This window comes from Otolemur garnettii, unplaced genomic scaffold, assembly GCF_000181295.1.
Source record: "Otolemur garnettii isolate 467f Iridium unplaced genomic scaffold, OtoGar3 scaffold00006, whole genome shotgun sequence".
NCBI lineage: Eukaryota > Metazoa > Chordata > Mammalia > Primates > Galagidae > Otolemur > Otolemur garnettii.
The window spans coordinates 26279047-26291275 of NW_003852401.1; the positions used below are offsets into that span (position 1 = coordinate 26279047).

The 12229-nt window shown below is 40.8% G+C and overlaps 1 protein-coding gene across 1 annotated transcript in view; it reads right to left on the minus strand.

Annotated features, from left to right (window-relative positions):
- DOCK8 (dedicator of cytokinesis 8) overlaps window positions 1-12229 on the minus strand; it is a 217001-nt gene that overhangs the window by 155887 nt on the left and 48885 nt on the right. The window contains exons 3-4 of the mRNA XM_012814018.2: window positions 6233-6411; window positions 3559-3630 (exon numbers count right to left, since the gene is read on the minus strand). Coding sequence (XP_012669472.2) covers window positions 3559-3630; window positions 6233-6411 — 251 coding nt within the window. The remainder of the gene's footprint in view (window positions 1-3558; window positions 3631-6232; window positions 6412-12229) is intronic.

The following is a 12229-nucleotide window of genomic DNA, read 5'->3' on the forward strand; positions in this document are numbered from 1 at the left end:
CGGGCCCGGGCTGGGGATTCGAACCCGCCACCTTAGGTGTATGTGGCTGGTGCCTTAGCCGCTTGAGCCACAGGCGCCGAGCCGACAATGGGTTTTGAAGTTGCACACTTCTCCCTGTCCACCAGCTGATTTCTGGGAAGGGAACTGGTCCATTACACAAGTGTGCAGAGAACTGGGGCAACAGCAATCACCATGCCTCGTATGTTGCCAAAGATAAAGCAGATATTGTGTTGTTTGGGGATGAAAAATGCAAAACCTTGCACAGAATAAATACATGGATAATCACTGCTTTTTCAGAAAAATAAAAACAAATGGAGTCAAATAAGGGAACAGAAACAATCAAGTGGCTAATGATCTGAATTCATACTTTGATCCCAAACTCCTAGAAAACAGTAATAGGTTTATGAATGAAATTTGAAGCATGACACCAACAGTAGAAGCCATAAGGAAAAATATCACCAGAGATTTAATTACATAAGTAATTCTTAATGTTAAAAAGTATAAACGATTTTAAAGGGCAGAAGGCATACTGGATAAGGAGTTTATAAACGGTGACAAAGTGTTAATACCTTTAACAAATAACAGTGTTCCCCAAGATAAACAAGACCTGATATATTGTTTAGAATACATATTGTTTGATGAATAGAGGTGCTCAAGTTTAATAAAGAAGCAGCGCCCCAAGAAAAAATCATAAATCACAAAAAAGTGGAAAAAGATGCCTAATCTAATAATCAGAGGAAATGAAATAAAAGACAGCCATTTTACAAATAAAGTTGGAAATAGAAATAAATCACAATATCTAATATTCTTGAGGATCCACAAATACTTAATAATCTTTGGTCTGTTATTCCAGATCCTCAAGTTTGGACATAGCCTTTAACATAGAAATTCCTCTTGTAAGGATTAATTGCAAAGGAAAAAACCATAAATGTGCACAGAGTTTTAGTGAGAAAGATGTTGTTGCATTTTCAATAGAAGAATTAGATTTAAAAAGTTTCATCTAAACATTAAAATTAGTTAAATAAAATTTCATATAAATATATAATCATTAATGATTGCGTTCAGGAAGAATATTTAATAGCAAAGAGAGATAATCACCCCTTACCGTGAAAATCAAAGATGCATGCTACACAAATAATTTGATTTAGTTTTTGTACAAACATACACAAAGAAATACAATTTAAAGGCTACCTCAAATGTCTGTGGTGGTTATCGCTCTAAAGTGACAATGAGTGATTTTTGTTTTGTTTATAATTTCTAAAAATGTCTACAATGAATATTCTACAAAGAGTCCTTTTTTTTTTTTTTTCCGTTAAGCTTCTATAAGTTAGAGAAAAAATAATATTCCAAGAAGCCCACATTGCCGTGAGCAAAGTGCAGGTCCCAAATAAAAAATTATCTGAAAACTTTCTATTTATTGTCTTTTCTCAGATTTTAAAAAAGTTTTTAATACTCAGAAAGTACCTCTAACAACATTTTAAAACTTAAGTACAACTTATTTTGAGATCTTTTACTTATTACCAGCAAAGCACAATCTCATTTGACTATTGGGTATACTTCATTTTCCATTCATAGTAGAACAGAGTAGCATCTAACTTTCTCTTAATTACAAGCGATGCTTTCTCTTTCTGAGCTATTGAAAATAGTACGCATATGGACACCACTCCAGCACAAATTCAATGGAACACCTCAGGCATCTAGATAAAACTCAATCTCCAAAGTCTTTCATTCTTTACCCCATAGGACAGTAATTCTTACAGGCTCATAGGGCAGGTGAGGCTATCAGAATGTCAAACTACTTATGTCTCATCAAAGGTTCTCTGACATGCCTCTAGCAGTGTGCCCCAATCTGTAGACAGTTCCTTCCCAGCCCCCAACACATACACCCACCCAGGTTGAGGATTTCCATGTGCACAGACGTTTCTCATGAGAGCGTGCTGTCCAGCTCAGAGCATGGAGAGGAAAAGCTCAGAACAATGTCAGAGAAGGTTTGATTAACCCAAGAGAGAAAGGTCCTTTACTGGAAGGCTAGCACACAACTTATGTCTTGGTCACAAAAATTTAAATGCCACCTTTTTGGCTTAAAATTTTTTTTTAATTTCAGATTAATATGAGGGTACATGTGATGAGGTCACATTGTTTGCATTTGTAAGGTAAAGTTCAAGTTGTAGTTGTTCCCTTCACCCAAGAAATGTGCCATATACCCACGAACTTGCCGAACCCTCTCTCTCCACCCTCTTAATTGAGTTTTTCTCTCAAGGGAGCACTTGGTTATTAATCTACTAGTTTCAATTTAGTATTGAGCACATGTGATACTTGTTTTTCTGTTTCTTTGATACTTAGGAGAGTGTTCTCTAAATCCACCCAGGTTGTTAAAAAAGATATAAAATTTCTATCTTTTATGGCTGAATAGTATTCCATGGGATACACAGACCACAGTCTATTAATCCATTCACGTGTTGAAGGGCACTGGAATGGTTTCCACATCTTTGGCGGTGTGAATTGAGCGGCTATCAACATTGGAGTGCAAATATCCTTGTGGTAAAATGACTTTTTTTCTTTTGAGTGGATACCTAGAAATGGGATTGCAAGATCAAAGGGAAGGTCTACCTTTAGTTCTTTGGGACTTTCCCTCCTTCTTTCCATAGAGGCAGTGCTAGTTTGCAGTCCCACCACTAGCGCAGGGATGTTCCCTGCCCTCTGCAAGCTCCTGCTCTGGGATTTTGTCCTGTGGGTCATTCTCACTGGGATTAGGTGATATTTCAAAGCGCTTTTGATTTGTAAATGCCACCTTTGAGGCTGAGGCCACGTTTTAATTCACTTATTTTTTTCAATAGAAATTCATCAGAATGAAAATAAAACAAAAAGGCTCTATTCTTTACATTTAAAATTAACTTTCTCCTTCTATAAGTGAATGTATAAACAAAGGGTGGTATTCCATACAATGGAACATTATTCAGCAATAAAAAATGCACTACCAAGCCACATGGAGGAAGGAAGTGAAGTTACAGAGACAGTAAAAATCACAGGTAGTCGCCAGTGTGGGAGAGAAGGAGAAATAGGTGGAGAACAGGGGGGTTTTAGGGCAGTGGAACTATTCAGTATGATACTGAAAGAGCAGATTCATGTCACCGTACATTTGTCAAAACACATGGAATATATGACACCAAAAGTGAACACTAGTGCAAACTATGGACTTTACTTTTTATTTATTTTTGGCCGAGGCAGGGCTTGAACCTGCCACCTCCAATATAGGGGCTGGTGCTCTACTCCTTTGAGTCACAGGTGCCACTCAAAACCATGGACTTTAGTTAACAACATACCAATATTGGCTTGTCGGTTCTAACAAATGGGCCACACTAATGCAAGGGGTTCCTAAGAGGGGAAGCTGGGTGTGTGGGGGGTGGGGGGGGCTGTGAGATGGTGAGGGAGTATATGAGAATTCTCAGTACTTTCCACTTATCTTTTCTGTAAACCCAAAACTCTTCCCAAAAGGCCTATTTAAACAATTTAAAAAACAATATGTACCGATACAGAGAGGGCAGAAAAGTGACTTACTTCCGGTTCACGATTAGCCATTCCCGGATATAGGTCTGGACACAATCCCTGACATGAGGGTCCAGTTCAACCCTATGGAGGGGGAAAAGGAAAGGAAAACATGTTATCACCGGTGAAAGCAACAAAACAATCCCTTATTATAACCGAGGAGTGCAAGAGGACTTTAAACCCGGATCCGGGCGAATGCTAAGGCGGTTGCTGCCCATTCATTCCAGGTGTCTGAAGTATCCGGAGGCAACAGCATTTTTACTTTGACGAGATAAACATGTTGGTATTTTATGCTTTGTGGGTTTTCTTTATTATAGAGAATCATGTTAAACTTTAACTGTCCCTGAAGGCATTCTGACACAAGACAGGTAGAACTTGCTGTAATCAAATACAAAACAAGAAAAATGAGTATAAATACCTATTCCGACAGGGTAATTTCAACATATTTTTTGCGCTTGTGTAACCTTGTTAGGACATGCAAGTTCTCCTTTCGGAAAGCCCAGAAGAACAGTAGTCTTACGCTTTGGCGACTGTGCCAACACTGGCTGTGGCTGGTGGTCATTAATTTAATGGTTCTGTCCTACTTGCTTAGGACCGTGCTGTGAGACATACTCTCGGTGTTTCAGAGTCTCGAAATCGCACAGAACAATAGTAGCTTTTTGCTATTGTTGCGGCTGAGTTAGTAGGAGAGATAAACACGCCTTCATTTTCTTATTCATAAAAAGGGGATAAGAATGGTACCTACCTGTGGGCTTTCTATAAATACTAGATGAAATATTGCAAAGGTTAGACATGTGGTCTCTGGGCCCTAACTGCCCTCTTTTCAGCTTAATCCCTTAAAGCTATGGGACCTTGAGCCAGTGGGTCCACTCTTCTTTGCCTCACCTTAAAGTGGTAATAATGAGAAGAGTGCTTCCTTGAAAGACTTGTAAATTAGTCCGTGTGCAAAGTGCTTAGAAGAGTCTGGTGCTTAATAATACCTGTACACGAAAATTCACACATGTACCACTAGACACTGATGTAATCACTTTACCTGTATTAATCTAGGTCATTTTCAATCAGACCCATAGGGTAGGCCCTACTACTATCCTCATTTTGCAGAAGAATGAGATAATAAGGATCTTGCTCCCACTCACATAACAAGTGGTGGGACAAGGACTTGAATCCCTGCACAGGGCAGCTGACCTGTAGAGCTCATGCTTACAACCACTACACCATCACAGCCCGACATAAAGTCCTGGGCGGGGCCCAGGGTGTTCAACCATGACTCAGTTATTGTTTACTCTGATGATGGCAAGGATAACGTCCCCTGCTTTAATTATGCAAAAGACTTTTTGGCAACCCTTGAAATAATAAAGGTCATTTTAAAGTTATCAGACAGATAATGGGTGAGCTATAAATTATGGAGATGAGACAGTATTATACTTAAAAACTGATGTTAAGTAAAAGTAACCTTCCTTATCAAGGCTAACAACAAAACCTCCTTCCTCTAAATTTACTGTCAGTATTTTAAACAGGTTTTCCCAAGATTCTGATTGCATTTGAAGATAATTAACCAAACCTTTTACACAAAGAAATAAAATTCAATGACACTCAACCAAGGTGTCACCTGTACTAAGGCCACGCCTGAATAAATGGACTGAAAATGGGGAAACATGTTTTCTGAGAATAATATTTTTGTTTTCTGGGAAATGTACATCTTTACGTCATTAGAGCTGCTCATACGGTCAGCTCTCCTATGTGAATGGGAACTGTCTAAAGAAGAAAGGTCACGGTACTACCACATCACTGTCATTCAGCCTCCCCAAAGTATAAGAAATAAAATCCCCAATAGAAGTAGAATACCACAGAGTGCTGAGGGCAGGGGCTATGTTTCATGATCCTCTTTCTGGGACTTTTTGGGGGAAGATGAGAAGGTTGAAAATGTCCACGATTATGTGAATCTTAATTTTACTTTCAAAATGAATGCAAATAAAAGTTCATATTAAACCTCCGAAGGGACATTGATTTTTATACTATGGAAGCAACAGGAATTTCATTCAGCTATAATTCCATGGTTAGTGTGATGCCAAGAGCTAATGCCTGCACCTATCAGCACAAACACCCTCTGCAGAAACTCCAGACCTAAGTATCTATTCCCATCTCTCTACAGAGTTGTCCCTGCTGTTTTTCCACGGGACAACACTTTCTTCAGGGGAAGGGACTTTTGGCTTACTCATCTTTTTATCCCAGTACGTAGCACATAGTAATAGTCAATAAATGTGGGCTGACTTTTCTAACTTGATCCAGTCTCTTCCATGGAAGCAAATAAAATGCTTCCAAACGGATTTCGTGAAAGCTCTTGACATTTTTACAAATGGAGAAACTGAGGCCTAATGAGGTCATGTGACTCACCGGAGCAGTCTGGCTCCACAGCCTGCACTTTTAGCCTCTTCTTGAGCATTTTATTTTGTCCCACTGCGTCCCTTGAGCCGGCTTAGTCTCCACACAGCTTTTCAAAGTCTCCAGCCAAACCAATTTGAAAACAATCTACACCCAGGTGAGTCTCATGGAGTTGTCCTGCCCATCTTGATGAATTAGGTAATTTTATTTTTTTCAAAGAAGTTCAGATCTAGGGCATCTCCCCGCTCACTGACAATGGTCATGATAGTCACAATCCCATCAACATATTAAGAAAAAGATTTACCCTTCCTCCGGCAAAGAGGGCTGCAAAGTCCTAAATTCCTTTGGTGTGAAGACCACGTCCAAGTCATCATCGGTGAAGTCTCCCAGCTCCTGGGCAAGCTCCTGGGCATCCAGGCTGTTCAGATGTGTCATCAGAAGTCCTTCAAAGTCCACTGGCTCCACGGGTTCATAGAAGGAAGGCTGAAGGGGTAAAGAAAGGAAGAAGTTGGTTCCCACCCTGTTTTCTGGGAAAAGCACAAAGGCAGTAGTAGATGTGCGCCTTGCTTTTCCTTTCGACTTAATAAGTACTTGGCTGTTGGTGTAAAACAAAGTGACTCTGGAGGAGCTGTCAAACACAGATGCAGTGATATGGAAAGAAACGCAGCACAGAAAGTCGAGTCATAACACGATGAGCAATTAAAATCAGACCCCAAGGCAGAATTTTTCTCACCATAATTGCAACTTGATGAGGAATCCTAAGGAGATCCAAAATGAGATCACGAGGCTTTGCAGCATTTTTATAATTTCTCCTGCAACAGCTCTCTGAGGCCGGGTTTTATTTGCCCAAATACAGGGAAGTAGGGAGTGAAGGCAGTTTTCCAGAAAATCAGGCAAACTCAACACTCCTTTGGCGGAGTGTTCAGGCACCGTGTTTCCTTTGGCCTGAGTTACCCTATAGATCGGTTCTTGAAAGCACTTCATATATAATCACAACCGACAATGAACCCGATTCGGTGGCTGAAAAGCTCCAGGACAGTGATTTTCAGATGTCGCTGAGCTGCCTGGTGCTGGTCTGGAAGAAATTTTCGCTGAACTGCAGCTCCATGAGCAAACCCAGGGCAACTTGCTGAGTTCTCATACAGCTAACCTTGGTTTAAAAGGACGGCTCTTTGCTCTTCAATTTTATCTTTCCACTGGGGTGGGGGGAGACTCAAAGAAATGGTAGAATAGATGGCAGTTTTAAGACTTTTTTTTTTTTGGTTTATAAAATTAAAAGTTGGCAACCGTTTGTCAGTTCCCAAACAAAATATTTATTCATTTCTGTGGAGTCCCAAGACCTATGAAACGCTGCCTTCAGAAAGTAAAAGAATCACTTCAGATTAAGTAAATTTGCATAATAAAAATAATAAGAGCAGAGCAGGAGTGTTAACTTAAGGCAAACTATTTGGAGTCATCGGCCCAAGGGGGATTCCTTCTACTTCTACCCTGAAGTGGGCCAACAAAACAAACACCCCAGACACGGACAGATCCCCAGGAAGTGCTCACAAAACCGGTTTTTCATCCCTTTGAAATGTACACCAGCAAGGGCTTGGAGCTGGAGAGGAGAAACAAAGTGCCCTTGAAGAAGCTAAAGGAGTAAGATGGGAGAGTGGACATGCAGCTTGCCCTGCCCCTCCCCACTCTTGCTGTCCCTAGTGGTGAGGACATGAGTGACTGTCTGGGGTTCTTGGAGGTGGCTGACTTACATAATGGCCTCCACCAGGGAAAAGGAGGCTGGAAGAGAAGTGACAGGACAACCACAGTGGGTGACAGCAAAGCACCCCTGACCTCCCCAGGGCTTCCAGGTGGTATGAGAAAGGGCAGAGACGTTTCCCTCCGTTCTGACTGGGGACCAGGAAATCAGCTGAGGAGAGGACCACAGTCCTTACAAGGGTGCGTCTCAAAATGAAGCAACACCGACCCGCAGGCAGAGGAGCTGGAGATCAGCTATGCTGGAGCCAGGTAGGGACGGAGTTTGCAACAGGGCCCTGCTGAATCCTGCCAGAGGGAACAACCGGCAGCACCTATGCACAGAACCGGTAAATCTGCACAGACACCGGCACAGGACCAGTCCAAGGGGAAAGTGGACTCTTCCACCCCGCCCCCACCCAAACACCACACATGGAATAGCTTAGGGTCCGGGGCTGAAATGACTTCTATGGAAAATGAAGAAAACACATCTGTTTTTTGCACCCAATCTTATTACTTTAAAGTTTATACCTATTGAATTAATAATTATTGAATATTTTTACTATGTACAAAGAGATTGCACTAGGTCATTATATACATAATCTTATTTAATCCTCACTGGAACCCTAGGAGGCCAGGATTGTTATTACAGGTTAAGCACCCCTTACCCAAAATGCTGGGGGCCAGAATTGTTTCCGGTTTCACTGTCATTTTTTTATTTTGGGATATTTACGCGTACATAGGGGATAAGACCCAAGTCTAAACACAAAACTCACTTATGTTTTATATATGTCTTATATACATCGCCTGGTAGTTTTATACAATATTTTAAATAATTTTGCACATGAAACAAAGTTTTGATTGTATTTTGATTCTGAACCCTCAAAAATTTTGGAGCACCTTCATGATACTGCAAGTGGAAAATTTTACACCATATCAAGCAAGTCAGGTGTAAAATTTTCCGCTCGTGGTATCATGGAGGTGCTCCAAAATTCTTGGATTTTGAAGCATTTTGGAGCTTGGAGTTTTGGATTAAGATGCTCAGCCTGTATCCCCATTTTACAGAGGAGAAGATTGAGGGCTAGAGATTTAATAATTTGCCCATGATTACTTCCTAGCTAGGAAGTAGCCCATCTAGAATTCAAGCCAAGGTAGGCTCATGTTCTGTTTTTTTTTTTTTTTAATTTATGTTCCTAACCACTACACTTTGGATTGTTTTCTTTTGTGAGCTTTTCAAGGAATCTATGATCTTCTGAAATAATTAAAACAGTAGGCAATAGTAAAGTGCGTTTGGAAGCAAGTCAAAAAATACATCTATCATGACCTACAAATTCCCCTCTGAGCTTCTCATGAGATTGGCTGCTCAAAGGAATAATAAAGTATTTGCGATGATAATAATGTAAATAATGAGATACTAAAATAATGTGATGATAAATGTAAATTTGTTATGAAGACTATCAATTACTCAAGCAGGGGTGCTGAAAATATGCATTTAAAAATTATATTGAAGCCCAATTTGAAGCAAGGTGAAACAAGTACTAATATTTAGTAAGTAGAAACTTTGGAGAAGTGAAGTTTGCATGTAATTATCAGAGAGAAAAAAAGTCAGTTCTGACCAAAGTGAAATGCATGTCATGTCCCTGAAATTCAAAACCACAAATGTGAATGTCCTGGCTGACAGCAGCATCTGTTCCCTACAGGACAGACTACCCAAGGAGAGCAGGATGGCTGACTCCCTCATTCAGCAGTTATTTGCTGAGCATCTTTCAAGTTCTAGTTAGAGTTAGGCATGAGGAATTCAGTGGAGCAGAGGGAGCCTCCATGGAGCTGCTGTCTAGTCAGCCATGAGATGGGGAAGTCTACAACCTTCTCACATGTATGTAATGCCATCTTTGGGGGAAGGGATTTGGTAAAGGGCACAGTATCACCAAAGAGCAAACTCTGGGGCAATGTACCAAGTGCAATATTCTCAGTTGATGACAAGGCCATAATTCTTGAGGTCTGAATCTAGTCCAGGACCAAACAGACTGGAAACACAATGAGTAATGACAGCACTACAGAGTATTCTGCTAGCATCACACACAAGACAGCATTAAATGGGTTGCCTCTTTCACCCTTTCTACTGAAATAAAGGGGGAGGAACTGGTCATTCCGAAGGTGTTGTAAACTAGTCTTGCCCTAGGCAAGTGGGTGGAGACCTCAGCTCCCATTAACTAGGCCTGAGAGCTCCTTCCTCTTGCAAATTCAAATAATAAACCAGGAACCAAAAAAATTTCTGTTCTCTGAGTTATCTGAAATTAAAATCCCAAGAGGTTTTATTTGAGGGAATCAAAACATATAAATACAAATACACACATAAGCAGCCAACACCTATACATAGTGATAAGCCAATGAAAGACACAAACATCTAAGAGAGTGACCTTGATGTTGGTAGTGCATTTAGTTAGGGATGAAGTTTGGGAATAGGGTGGGGTAAGGGTTAGGAGATCTTCTAAGATCAGTTCAAAGGACTTGCAAACTTAAAATCCAAACATAAAAATTAATTATTTTGTTTTCAAAATTAATAGCTGAACTGTTGAGCTATATGAGACCTTCTAGTCATTGAAGATCAAAGACTAGTTTATTTGTTTTATTTATTTTATTTATTTTTTGCAGTTTTTTTGGCTGGGGCTGTGTTTGAACCTGCCACCTCTAGTATGGGGCCAGCGCCCTACTCCTTTGAGCAATAGGCACTACCCTATTTATTTATTTAAAAAAATTTGTATTGAGGCAGTCTCACTTTGTGGCACTCAGTAGAGTGCAGTGACATCATAGCTCACAGCAACCTCCAACTATTGGGCTTAAGCAATTCTCTTGCCTCAGCCTCCCAAGTAGCTGGGATTATAGGTGCAGACCACAATGCCTGGCGTTTTTTTTTTTTTATAGAGATGAGGTCTCACTTTGGCTCAGGCTGGTCTTGAACCTCTAAGAGCTCAGGGCAATCTACCCTCCTCAGCATCTTGGAGTGCTAGGATTCAGGCCTGAGCCACCACATCCGGCCTATTTGTTTTATTTTTTTATTTTTTATTTTTTTATTATTTTTTATTTTTTATTAAGTAGAGTGCTGTGGCATCATCATAGCTCACAGCAACCTCAAACTCCTGGGCTCAAGCAATCCTCTTGCCTCAGCCTCCTCAGTAGCTGGGACTACAGACTATCCCAACAATGCCCGGCTAATTTTTACTATTTTTAGTATAAAGGGGTGTCACTCTTGGTCAGGCTGGTCTCCAACTCCTGAGCTCAGGGGATCCACCCGCCTCAGCCTCCCAGAGTGCTAAGATTATAGGTTTGAGTCACTGTGTCCAGCCCCAAAGACTAATTTAAATGGTACAATCCTGAGTAATTTCAAGAAAGTCAACTTTACACCAAGAATTATCATATTGTATATATCATTTGTTACATGTAATAGCATAAGAAACAAATCAAAACAAAAAACAATTAAAAAATTATTTTTTAAAATAAAAAAAACAGGCTCGGCCCCCTTAGCTCAATGGTTAGGGAGCTGGCCACATACACCAGGGCTGGCGGGTACAAACCCCGCCTAGGCCTGCTAAACAACAATGACAACTACAACCAAAAAATAGCCGGGCGTTGTGGTGGGTGCCTGTAGTCCCAGCTACTTGGGAGGCTGAGATAAGAGAATCGCTTAAACCCAAGAGTTTGAGGTTGCTGTGAGCTGTGATGCTTTCGCAGTCTACCCAGGGTGACAAAGTGAAACTCTGTCTCAGAAAAATAAATAAATAAATACAAATACTTAAGACCGCAAATGATCCTAAACCAGGCTAGACCTACAGTGATGGCTTCATGATGTGTCAATACGGCTAGGCTGAACTACACGCTCCCAAATTCCCTTTCTAATATGCTTCTGGTCAGGGTGGGCTCTGGGAGATTCCTTTGGCTAGAGCTGGAGGGCAGAACAGAAGCTGCAGCCATGCTGTAGTGCACACACACCTTCTAGTCACACGCAATCAAACACAATGCAAGTCTTCTCTAAAAAGATGTTGCCCAGGTAATTAAAATCCCTTATCAGCTGACTTCAAGTTAATCAGAAGAGAGATTATCCTGAGTCTACCTGACCTAACCAGTTGGAAGCCTTTTCTAAGGCGGTAGAGGCTCTCTTAAAGTTCAGAGACTCCCAGCTTCAGCCCACGCCCATGTGGTTCTATCCTGCTTGTGATCTTTCCTTCCTATGGGCCCTGTAGATCTCCCACCTGCTCAGTAAGCGAATCCTTCACCTCCATCCTTACTGGTTCTGCGGCTCTGGCTGGCTGAGCGCTGACTGATACACCCTCTTTCATTCACTCAAATACCACTGGGGTCCCACAGGGATCAAACACTAGCTGAGGAAACCTTGTTACTGCCCTCAGGCAGTTTTCAACACTTCTCTAGGAAAGGATTGTATAGTCTTTCCTTTTAGTTATTTTTTTCAGTGTTCTGGGTAGTAGACTAGAAACACACAGAAAAAGATCACAAATATCCTAACAGCTTAAATTATCACAGCCAAATATTCAGTTTTATTATTATTTTTTTG